General features: G+C 43.5%; 1 protein-coding gene across 4 annotated transcripts in view; it reads right to left on the minus strand.

The window, feature by feature from the left end:
• The window catches only part of LOC141052930 (uncharacterized), a 69548-nt gene that overhangs the window by 28221 nt on the left and 28464 nt on the right, over positions 1–12863 (minus strand). For 2 of the 4 annotated variants that reach the window (XR_012220928.1, XM_073550251.1), the window contains exons 2-5: positions 1734–1883; positions 1425–1604; positions 1218–1341; positions 1037–1134 (exon numbers count right to left, since the gene is read on the minus strand). Coding sequence is in view for 3 of the 4 variants with exons in the window: in XM_073550251.1 (XP_073406352.1) it covers positions 1037–1134; positions 1218–1341; positions 1425–1604; positions 1734–1883 (552 nt within the window). In the remaining variant the exon portion in view is untranslated. The remainder of the gene's footprint in view (positions 1–1036; positions 1135–1217; positions 1342–1424; positions 1605–1733; positions 1884–12863) is intronic. The other 2 variants (XM_073550253.1, XM_073550252.1) reach the window with 2 other exon arrangements.

Genomic DNA, 12863 nt, shown 5'->3' on the forward strand with positions numbered 1-12863 from the left:
AGACACAAAGAGCCGATGCTGAAGATGCTTCATCTCCAAGAGTCTGGAAACCACATAATCTGCCGTAGCAGTACAAAGTGACTGGTGACAGAGAGCAAATTAAATATACAAGATTAAAAGTAGGTTAAAAAGACAGGAGAAAACAGGGGTGAAAAGACCTCCTAAACATTAGGGGAGGGCACAGTAGTAAGAAAAGATGAAAGATTGCCTGCGAATCAAACCAAGCCAGGTCCTTTAAGGGATATAGCTTGACAAATGGTAGACTGGTTAAGTATTCAAAAAAAGGTCATTATAAGTGCTAGCAAAGAGCCATGCAATATAACCAATGAAGGTGACCAGAAGACTATCATAAACAGCCGTTATTGCAGCCTTTTCCAAAAAAACGCAGTGTACAGCAACACTGTACCAAAATGTAGGAAATGTCGGCAGAAATTACCTGAAATGGTTGGTGCGGACTGCTGTGGTAAGATGCGGCAACAGAAGGGGATACTGTGACCAGTCCTGCGCACGACGAGCGCTGTTTCGCCAAAAGGCTTCTTCAAGATGGGGTCTTCTGGTCACCTTCATCAGTTATATTGCATGGCACTTTGCTAGCACTTATAATGACCTTTTTTTGAATACTTAACCAGTCTACCTTTTGTCAAGCTATATCCCTTAAAGGACCCGGTTTGGTTTGATTCGCAGGCAATCTTTCATCTTTTCTTACTACTGTGCCCTCCCCTAATGTTTTGGAGGGTTTTTTTTCCCCCTGTTTCCCCCTGTCTTTTTCTCCTCTTTACACTGTTCATCACCCCTCATATATGTCTCTGTAGTATTAATATGGGTCAGATCTTCACCCTGCAAAAAAATATTGTAAAAGTAACAAACAGATGGAGAAGTCACATCTATGATCAGCTCTAATCCTGCCATCTCCACCGTTCTCATTACACAAGTATAAAACATATAATACTGGTGGATAAAACAAGACTGAGCACAAGACCTTCACAGCCGTCTACACATCATAGGGGAGATCTCATGTCACCTTCTCTCCATCTACCTGATGATCCTGAGGAACATCGGGTTCTTCTTGTTTACAGTCCTGTGGAAGAAGAGGACGGGGACATCTCTCTGGTGTTGGCCTCTTACTGGATAGATCTGGAGGAAACACATACAGGGACTGAATTCATTCTTTACATACAGATAATTATAGGCCATGTGTATTTAGTCCTGTCTATTACCTGGTGATGTGAGGGGCTGGGGAACCTCCATCATGACGTCTTTGTACAGATCTTTGTGTCCTTCTAAGTACTCCCACTCCTCCATGGAGAAATAGATGGTGACATCCTGACACCTTATAGGAACCTGACACATACAATGATACCGTCATCACCCTGATCCCTCCATAGCGATACTGTATAATGTCCCAGCATTCCCAGCAGTGTCACCTCTCCAGTCAGCAGCTCAATCATCTTGTAGGTGAGTTCTAGGATTTTTTGATCATTGATGTCCTCATATATTAGGGGGTGAGATGGAGGCCCCGTGATTGGGCTCAGGGGTCTTCCCCATCCCTCAGACACAGGGGCCTGACAGCGCCCTATAGAGGTCTTCTTCACTACTGTGTAATCCTGGTTATGGAGAGACACATTAATAAATCTCACTACAGACATTTCCAGAGTCCTCACCTCTCCAGTTCTGTCCATCTGTTATTCCCATAGATAAGAATGATGTAATGTGACGTCATCAGAATCTCTCACCTCTCCAGTAAGCCGGAAGAGGATCTCTGGGGTGAGGTGTAATATCTTCTCCGCCATCTTGTCTCTGTCCATATCCATCCTTAATGAGTCAATCAGGAAAATTCTCTTATTTAGAAGGTCTCCACTGAGAGTATCCAATATTGTAGGAATCTGAATGGGAAGATGACGATGTAACATCATAAAGATCCCATGTAATAATACAATTACTAGAGATAAGAAAGAATAACATAGAAAGAGATGTAGTGAAGATTTTGTATTTATGATTGGTTGGAACATTACGGTGCAGAGGCCGTTTTGTCATTGTCACATACTATTACATAATACTAATTGCACGGGTTGTTTCTGTCCTAAGATACTGTGATCAATAGCGACCGTCTCATCCAGGTGGTTAAACAATGGGGGGTGTTTGAGCAATAAAGACAGGAGATACCACCACACTGAGCTGTGTAAAGTAAAGCAGCGTGTGTCGGTGCCTATCTACACAGGAAGAGATGAAGAATGAGTGAAATCAGCACACAATCCTCACCTGAACACTAAGATGAGGAATCAGTCTTCGAAAATTAATCAGAGTCAAGAAACTGAGTAATTTGATGATAGAGGTAGTTCAGGATTCTATTCATAATTTAGGATAGAAAGACCCTTGAGACCAAGAAGAAAGCAGTGAATACAATTTTGAAAACGATGAGCTTGATCTCATCTCATAAGAAGAGTCTGAGGGCGATGATGATGATGAACCGCCTTCCTTTAGTTCAGATTAAAGCCGGACTGTAAACAATCATCTAGACAAGCAAGTCTTCAACAAATTCTATGTATAATAGTTTACTGAAGGTTACATCAATCCTACATAATGTTTTAGCTGTGTTCTCTATATTTTGTAAGTTACATTCATAAAATAGTAAAGGGAAGTTTAAAGTTGGTTGCCCAGACGTAGCCATCATCACTCTAGCCATTGTCGCTTTGAAAACTGGACCTAACGAGTCCATCTACTAATTTCTTTTTTATCGCTGCACGATGGGTTAAGTAATGTAATGGTTTACACGATTTTCTGCAATTCTCATTTCAATAGCTGGTCATTAGGCTGGCTTACTGTACATGGAAAGCTACAATAAATATGTTACATATGCATGTAGATAGATATTGTGACGTTAGTCACTGCTCACGGGCAAGCCGTGGAGGTTGATAGTCAAAAGTGCCGGATCTTGATCCTAATAGTTTGTCATAAAAAAGGGGCAAGACAAAGGCGTAGTCAAGTCACGGTCCGCAATCAGGATTTCAGGAAGATTGAGAATCAAGACAGAGGGGCTAGGCAATCAGATGAAGCAATACAACAATATATCTGAGACTATGCAAAGGAACACATGGCACACAAATACCACTGAGCATAAACTACAACTGGTAGTAATTGGAGGCAGAGAGCCAGCTAAATAGGCAGGTAATCACTCTGAATAGGAAAGATGAAACCCCGCATGCCCTGATTGGGCGGTATGACAATCACTGATCACACTGGCAGCTCAGCACGTCCCAGCATCCAATTGGACTGAACTGTCACCAAGAGAATGGACAGCACCTCCTAAGATCATACACTGATCTAATGCTGCTAGGCAAAATTATATCTAATTGAACATGAGGTTCTTAGTTTAACATTCTGATCAGACTGTATGTAGCCCACTGCCACATCATGGCGAATCTCTCAGTGGGTCCTAACTTCTATTACCTTAAAGCAGTGGTGCAATGCGCTAACCACCGCCGGAACAATGCACCAGCAGGGCGGGCGACCTGGTGCCTCACAGCACCCATGCTGTAAGGCTGAATCCACATGACTCCAGACCACACCGCCCCACAAGCACACAACAACAGCAACAATGACCGTCACACAGCATTAACACCAAATCAAAGGAGCATTGAAACTCACCTTCCTCAGCTCCTCAGCAAGTGAGAGCAAAAATATGCTGAACCCTTTCGCAGTTTCCTGCTAATTAAAATCACTTGTGCCAAATGGGAGGAGTCAGAAAAAAGTACAGATCATGCAATTTGCTGAGAAAAATAGCATGGAACGCACCTCCTAAAATCATACAATGATCTAATACCGCCAGGCAAAAATACATATACCTGAACATGAGGTTCTTAGGTTTTTTTTGCCTAGCGGATTTAGGGCATTGTACAGTATGATTCTTTGGAGGTGCGGTCCATGCTCTTTTTTTAACGTATTGCATGTTCATCACCATACTGACAACTCAGCATGCCCCTGCCTTAGATTGGACGTCTGAACCGTCATTCACTGTGTCAAGACACACCAATAGGCAGAATTTTTACATATGTACAGTATACACACATACAGTGGGTACGGAAAGTATTCAGACCCCTTTAAAATTTTCACTCTTTGTTTCATTGCAGCCATTTGGTAAATTAAAAAAGTTCTTTTTTTCTCATTAATGTACACTCTGCACCCCATCTTGACTGAAAAAAACAGAAATGTAGAAATGTTTGCAAATTTATTAAAAAAGAAAAACTGAAATATCACATGGTCATATGTATTCAGACCCTTTGCTCAAACACTCATATTTAAGTCATATATTGTCCATTTCCTTGTGATCCTCCTTGAGATGGTTCTACTCCTTCATTGGAGTCCAGCTGTGTTTAATTAAACTGATAGGACTTGATTTGTAAAGGCACACACCTGTCTATATAACACGTCACAGCTCACAGTGCATGTCAGACCAAATGAGAATCATGAGGTCAAAGGAACTGGCCAAAGAGCTCAGAGACAGAATTGTGGAAAGGTACAGATCTGGCCAAGGTTACAAAAGAATTTCTGCAATACTCAAGGTTCCTAAGAGCACAGTGGCATCCATAATCCTTAAATGGAAGAAGTTTGGGACCACCAGAAGTCTTCCTAGACCTGGCCGTCCAGCCAAACTAAGCAATCATGGGAGAAGAGCCTTGGTCAGAGAGGTAAAGAAGAACCCCAAGATCACTACTGCTGAGCTCCACAGATGCAGTAGGGAGATGGGAGAAAGTTCCACAAAGTCAACTATCACTGCATCCCTCCACCATTTGGGCCTTTATGGCAGAGTGGCCCAACGGAAACCTCTCCTCAGTGCAAGACATATGAAATCCTGCATAGAGTTTGCTAAAAAACACATGAAGGACTCCCAGACTATGAGAAATAAGATTTTCTGATCTTATGAGATAAAGATAGAACATTTTGGTGATAATTCTAAGTGGTATGTGTGGAAAAAACCCGGCACTGCTCATCACCTGCCCAATACAATCCTAACAATGAAACATGTTGGTGGCAGCATTATGCTATGGGGGTGTTTTTCAGCTGCAGGGACAGGATGACTGGTTGCAATTGAAGGAAACATGAATGCGGCCAAGTACAGAGATATATTGGATGAAAACCTCTTCCAGAGTGCTCTGGACCTCAGACTTGGCCGAAGAGGTGGCTTCAGAACAACTCTGTGGGGGGCGTGGCCTGGCTGAGCTTGCGACAAGACATGTCTACCAGGTGCTCCTGCTGAAGCTAAAGGATTATAAAGAGGGAAGTGACCCCTTGGCTATAAATTGAACACCAATAGTGTCCGGAACCCATCCTGCTCCTCCAGAAGCTTAAAACTGTACAAGAGGGAAAAGCGGCTGCCCGGATTTGAGAGCTTGCCAAGTCCCAGGTGCCAGTGAAAAGAGGACAGACGCCATATTCATACAGTGAGCTGCTGTGGAGGAAAGACATTCAGAGTCACAGAGGTACCGTTTGAAGAGACTGTTGGACACTTCCCCCCCCTCGCCATCCCTGTTGAGTGGCCACACTTCCCCCTCACTAGTTTTCTGAGAGACCCGGGCGCTGGAGCAGTGAACAGGAGACTCTGCAGCCTGACTCCGTCACATTGCACCCCTCCCCCGCCTCCTTACATGTGCTGACAACCACTGGCCGGCAGCACTCATTACATACCTCTGCTGGGGAGTGTGGTGAATTCTTCTCCTGCTCCTGACTTCCCTGGCTGCAGGCCTGCCTGTCACCGGGATCTGAAGCTACCCGAGCGAGACCCGGGGACGTTAGTGACATTCTGGACTCTTTTTCCAGCCCCTGGCCGGCGCCATATTGTGGGGAGAGGCAACGCTGGGGGCTGAAGCTGGGAGCACAGCACAAACTGTCTCTGAGATAAAATCGCACCCAGAGTTGTGGCTGAAAAGAGGGGGAGACGGGAAGGGAGGGAGAGAAAATATACAATAAAAATATAATTCACTGAAGGCATAAAAAAACAGGGTCTGGGTCTGAAGGAGGGTAGGAGGAGAGGGAAGGAAGGGAGAGAAACAGGAGAGGCCATAAAGGCGAAGGAGATTGGGGAAGAAAGGAGACACTGTATGCCCTGAAGAGTTAACCCTCGTTTTTTTTTCCCCTGAGTGTTTTTCTTCTCAGACTAGAGGTCCCAGGAAAGCAGAAATAAAGATGCAGGACACTCTCTTTAGAATCAGACTCATTGCTGAGATAATATTGACACCAAGTGGTCACTTTGAAGATTAGCATCCATCTATCTCAAAATAAAGGACGAACCAAACTACTTGCGCATCCTTTAAAAATGTGACTACCTTCATGAAAATTTATACGGGGGGAATGTGAATGATGCTAAAATAGCTACCCGATATCGCTGAATTTCAACGTCTAAGGATGGTCAAGATTGGTAGATCCACATCAGTTTCTTCTGTATCTAAAGTTTCTGTAACTCAAGTAGATATGAATAAATTCCTTAATAAAAAACAAACTAAATCCACCGTGACTAAATCCAAACCTCTAGTGCCCACGGATCAGCACTCTCAAGGCGACTCTGAATCAGATATAGTAAGCGATATGGAGGACAATGGTAGCATGGGAGACCAACCTGTCTCTAGATCCTTCATAAAGAGGATACTTACTAAATCTCTTGAACCAGTGGTCAAAGACTTATCCGTCATTAAGCAAGAAATCTCACAAATAGGCCACAGGGTGGACACGCTCGAGGCATCCAATTCTACCATAATCCAGCAAACCAATGAGGCTATAGCTTGCTCACAGAGCCAAGGAGGACATATCAACCAAATATATTCTATCCTTGAGGATCATGAGAATAGAGAAAGAAGGAATAACTTGCGGATAAAGGGCATCCCTGAATCAGTAGCGGCTGAAGCGCTGTCCGCAACCTTGATTGAAATATTTTCTAAACTTTTGTCTCAAGACGACCCCTCACAATTTGAGATAGTAAGGGCACATAGGTCGTTAAAACCAAGACCGAAAATGGGAGACCCTCCCTGGGATGTCATTTGCCATTTTTTAGATTATTGTACTAAGGATTTAATAATAAGACATTCAAGGGAAGCAGAAAATATAACATTTGGGGATTCCCCAGTCTTGATCTTTCAGGACCTAGCAGCATCGACATTAAATAAGAGACGTCTTCTAAAACCCTTTACTGAGGCTTTGCGCCATAACCAATACCAATACCGCTGGTTGTACCCATTTGGCATCGCAATAACTTCCAAGGACAAACGCATCCAGGCCAGGACCTCGGCGGAAATCCAAGAGGCGTGCAAAGAGCTGGGGATAGTCCTGGAAAAGTATCCGGACATAGAGGTATACCATCCAGTTCCTTCACTGCACCCTCTGTCCCGGCCCGAGCCTTGGAATCTGGTCCAATCAGCAAAGTCCACTCGAAACCGGCGTAAAGCAGCAAAGCCAAAATCTATTTATCCGGATGAAGAAAACTGACGAGCTGATGGCCTAAGACAAGGACTTGTCCACGACATGGGAACTGCCTGTTGGATATGGCCAATCAGCAACGGTAGAGTCATCTGGAGGCTGCTTAGTTTGACTTTATTGTATTCCTGTGTTTTCTTTTTGTGTTCTAATTTTCGTTTCAGGTAGAAAGGTCAAACTGCGGCATCAATCGATATCTATGGCGGATTTCATGGACCTCATGTGTGAGTAGAGCACTACTCAGTACAGTTTATTGTTGCTTCCTTTCTCGGGGGGGCCTGCTCGATCCACTTTGATATATCTTGACTGTGAGTGAGGGGGCAGGCATTGCTCCAAGAGATGGGAGAGAGGTGTTTATACATGAGGCCTGTGACACTGGCGTCATCATAATCACTTCCCCCCCTTTTGAAATGTTAATTGTCTCAAATCAACATGGTTTATGTTACTGTTATTTGCACTGACATTGACCAGTGCACTACCCCAGTTAAAGTAAACTTAATACCATTATACTCCAATTACCCCTTGTTTTTGCCCACGTCCTCCCCGGGTTGGTCCTGTGAGGTCACACTGCAGAACAAAGGTCCGCACGCTCACTTCAATTTATATGGAAGCTAATCAAAGTACACTAAAATTAGCAAGCTTTAACCCGCATGGCTTAAATTCACCTATGCCAAGAGCACAGACACTGAATTGGTTGAAAAAGGAAAATTTTAATATTCTTCTTTTACAAGAAACGCACTATCAAATTGAGAAACTTCCCTCTTTTGATAATTCATATTACAACCAGTGGTACCACGCAACTTCCCCCCTGAAGAGTTCTAGAGGGATGTCAATTGCATTTGACAAGAATACTTCTTTTTTACTATCTGACTCACTGGTTGACCCAGAGGGGAGATATAGTTTTATAAAAGGCCTACTGGCAGGAACCTTGGTCACTATTGGCAACTTATACGCCCCCAACAAAAAACAAATCAAATGGATTACATCCAAACTAAATCAATTCCGCTCCTTCTTAGAGGGCATACCACTTCTTGGAGGGGACCTTAATATACCTCTAGACCCAATCTTGGACTCGTCCACGAAAAAAATGTCAGATTTCATACCAAAATATTATCAGGATAGAGAAATCCCTGCATAGTCTTTCATTAATAGATGTGTGGTGACTAGTGTTGAGCATTCCGATACCGCAAGTATCGGGTATCGGCCGATACTTGCTGTATCGGAATTCCGATACCGACTTCCGATATTTTTTCAATATCGGAAGTCGGCATCGGAATCGGAAGTTCAAAGTTGATTGACAGCCTGACGTCATCATGATGCGCGGTGAGTGCGCATCATGATGCGCCGTCATTTTGGGCCTTCCGGGGGTCTCTGCCGGCCTGCCGGGGGGCTGTGTGGACTGCTCGGGGTCTGTACCGGCCTGCCGGGGGGCTGTGCCGGCCTGCCGGTGGTCTGTGCACCCTGTGGGGGTCTGTACCGGCCTGCCGGGGGGCTGTGCCGGCCTGCCGGTGGTCTGTGCACCCTGTGGGGGTCTGTACCGGCCTGCCGGGGGGCTGTGCCGGCCTGCCGGGGGGCTGTGCTGATGTCCGGGGGTCTGTGCAAGCATCGTCCGATGGGACTACAAGTCCCATCTGGCGATGCCTGCTACCATGACAGTGATTGACACATTAGCCAATGATGGGACAGTAGTAGTCCCATCATCCGGCTAATGTGTTAAATGTTAAAAAAAAAAAAAAAATTACTACATACATACTACATGCATGCTACATACATACTACATGCTACATACATACTACATACATACTACATACATACCACATATATACTACATACATACTACATACATAACACATATATACTACATACATACTACATACATACTACATATATACTACATGCATGCTACATACATACTACATGCTACATACATACTACATACATACTACATGCATGCTACATACATACTACATGCTACATACATACTACATATATACTACATGCATGCTACATACATACTACATGCTACATACATACTACATACATACTACATGCATGCTACATACATACTACATGCTACATACATACTACATATATACTACATGCATGCTACATACATACTACATGCTACATACATACTACATGCTACATACATACTACATACATACTACATATATACTACATGCATGCTACATACATACTACATGCTACATACATACTACATGCATGCTACATACATACTGCATGCTACATGCATGCTACATACATACTACATACATACTACATGCTACATACATACCACATATATACTACATACATACTACATACAATACATTCATACAATACATACATAGACATACAGTACATATAACATAGAGTAACATACTTACCAATACTTGTCACATTGTTCCCCGAAGCCATTGTCTTTTACGGAATAAATATTAACATAACAAACCACAAAAATACTCACCCACGATCCGAAGCAGTCCACGAGTGTGTCCCACGACGATCTTGGGTAGAGAACTGCAGCATCAGCTGTTGCTGCCGTTCTCTACGGGATGCAGGAATCCAATGACGGAAGGTAGGTATCCTTCCGCACTGTATTCCTCCGCCACTTAAAAAAAAAAAGTCCCTAGTCTCACTTTATGCCATTGCTGTGTGGGAAATTCCCACGCAGCAATGGCATAAAGTGAGACTAGGGACTTTTTTTTTTTTTAAGTGGCGGAGGAATACAGTGCGGAAGGATACCTACCTTCCGTCATTGGATTCCTGCATCCCGTAGAGAACGGCAGCAACAGCTGATGCTGCAGTTCTCTACCCAAGATCGTCGTGGGACACACTCGTGGACTGCTTCGGATCGTGGGTGAGTATTTTTGTGGTTTGTTATGTTAATATTTATTCCGTAAAAGACAATGGCTTCGGGGAACAATGTGACAAGTATTGGTAAGTATGTTACTCTATGTTATATGTACTGTATGTCTATGTATGTATTGTATGAATGTATTGTATGTAGTATGTATGTAGTATATATGTGGTATGTATGTAGCATGTAGTATGTATGTAGTATGTATGTAGCATGCATGTAGCATGCATGTAGTATATATGTAGTATGTATGTAGCATGTAGTATGTATGTAGCATGCATGTAGTATATATGTAGTATGTATGTAGCATGTAGTATGTATGTAGCATGCAGTATGTATGTAGTATGTATGTAGTATATATGTAGTATGTATGTAGCATGTAGTATGTATGTAGCATGCATGTAGTATATATGTAGTATGTATGTAGCATGTAGTATGTATGTAGCATGCATGTAGTATGTATGTAGTATGTATGTAGTATGTATGTAGTATATATGTGTTATGTATGTAGTATGTATGTAGTATGTATGTAGTATATATGTGGTATGTATGTAGTATGTATGTAGTATGTATGTAGTATGTATGTAGTATGTATGTAGCATGTATGTAGCATGTAGTATGTATGTAGCATGCATGTAGTATGTATGTAGTATTTTTTTTTTTTTTTTTTTTTTAACATTTAACACATTAGCCGGATGATGGGACTACTACTGTCCCATCATTGGCTAATGTGTCAATCACTGTCATGGTAGCAGGCATCGCCAGATGGGACTTGTAGTCCCATCGGACGATGCTTGCACAGACCCCCGGACATCAGCACAGCCCCCCGGCAGGCCGGCACAGCCCCCCGGCAGGCCGGTACAGACCCCCACAGGGTGCACAGACCACCGGCAGGCCGGCACAGCCCCCCGGCAGGCCGGTACAGACCCCCACAGGGTGCACAGCCCCCCGGCAGGCCGGCACAGCCCACCGGAGCCTGCACAGCCCCCCTGGCAGGCCGGCACAGCCCCCCGAAAGGCCCGTACAGACCCCAGAGAGGCTGTACAAGGGAAAAACAGGATTTTTCTTATTCCGATACCGGAAGTCCCATAGACTTGAATGGGACTTCCGGTATCGGAATCGGCGATACCGATACTTTTTTTAAGATCGGCCGATCCATTCCGATCCGATACTTTGAAGTATCGGACGGTATCGCTCAACTCTAGTGGTGACATATGCACCCTAATGACCTTGACTACACTTTTTTCTCCGATCCCCATAATTCCTACCACAGAATCGATTATATTTTCCTACCAAGATCTTTGTTGCCGAACCTATTTAAAGCAGAAATTCTTCCCTCAGTACACTCGGACCACTCGATAGTTGCAGTACGGTTTTCAACTTCAAAACCCCATTCCGGGTATCGCTCATGGAGGCTAAATGATTCAATTCTAACCTCAGACACTAACAAACAACAAATCAGAAACATTCTAACAGACTGTTTTAAGAATAATGTTTCTCCAGAGGTGAGCTTTCCAATGATATGGGAGGCTCACAAAGCAGTGGTCAGAGGGGAACTAATTTCTATAGCTTCTCACCTCAACAAACAGCGCAAAAAGGCAATACAAGATCTTTATGAAGAGATAGTTAATTTAGAAAAACAACATAAAAGAACCTTACTGCGTCAGAATCTGGAGGCACTGACAGCCAAGCGCTTACAACTAAAGGATCTGCTAAATAAGCAGTCCGCAAAGCAGTACATTAGTTGGAGAAATCGTATGTATGTACATGGCGATAAGGCCTCTAGACTTATGATGTCATTAATCAAAGTTAGACAAGCTAAGACTTTTATTCACTCCCTGAAAACCTCCAGTGGCAGTAAAACATCTGACATTGGCCAAATTTCACAGGAATTCTTAAAATATTATTCAAGCCTTTACAATTTGAAACCTGATGAATCTGACGTGGACAGGTTACGAAAACAAGCAGAAATCCAGTCCTTTTTAGCTAGCCTTAATCTCCCCAAACTTACATCAGAAGAACAAAAATTCCTCACTAGGCCCTTCACCCGGGGGGAGGTCCGATCCACTGTTTCGAACAGTCCCTCAGGGAAGGCCCCCGGCCCCGATGTATTTCCTGCTATCTATTATAAAACCTTTTCTGAGGCCCTAGAACCTCACTTACTTAATCTTTGTAATGAAATACTCCAAGGTAACGCCTTCCCTCCCCAATCCCTGGAAGCTCATATTTCTCTAATCTACAAGGAAGGCAAGGACCCAGAACTTTGTAGTAACTACAGACCCATTTCCTTACTGAATGTGGATCTAAAAATCTATGCCAGTATGCTCGCGAGGCGCATTGCGGAGTATTTACCTAAACTGATCTCCCCAGATCAGACCGGCTTCATTAGAGGTTGAGAGGGCAAGGAAAATGCATGGAGAGTTCTACATTTGATGCAATATTCTGATTTCCATAAGATACCCTTGGTGCTACTAGGCACAGACGCGGAAAAAGCATTCCACAGAGTGGATTGGACCTTCTTGCAGGAAACCCTCCTTAGCTT

The sequence above is a fragment of the Dendrobates tinctorius genome, unplaced genomic scaffold (genome assembly GCF_039654945.1).
Source record: "Dendrobates tinctorius isolate UK_male_01 unplaced genomic scaffold, ASM3965494v1 ptg000164l, whole genome shotgun sequence".
In the NCBI taxonomy this organism is placed as follows: domain Eukaryota; kingdom Metazoa; phylum Chordata; class Amphibia; order Anura; family Dendrobatidae; genus Dendrobates; species Dendrobates tinctorius.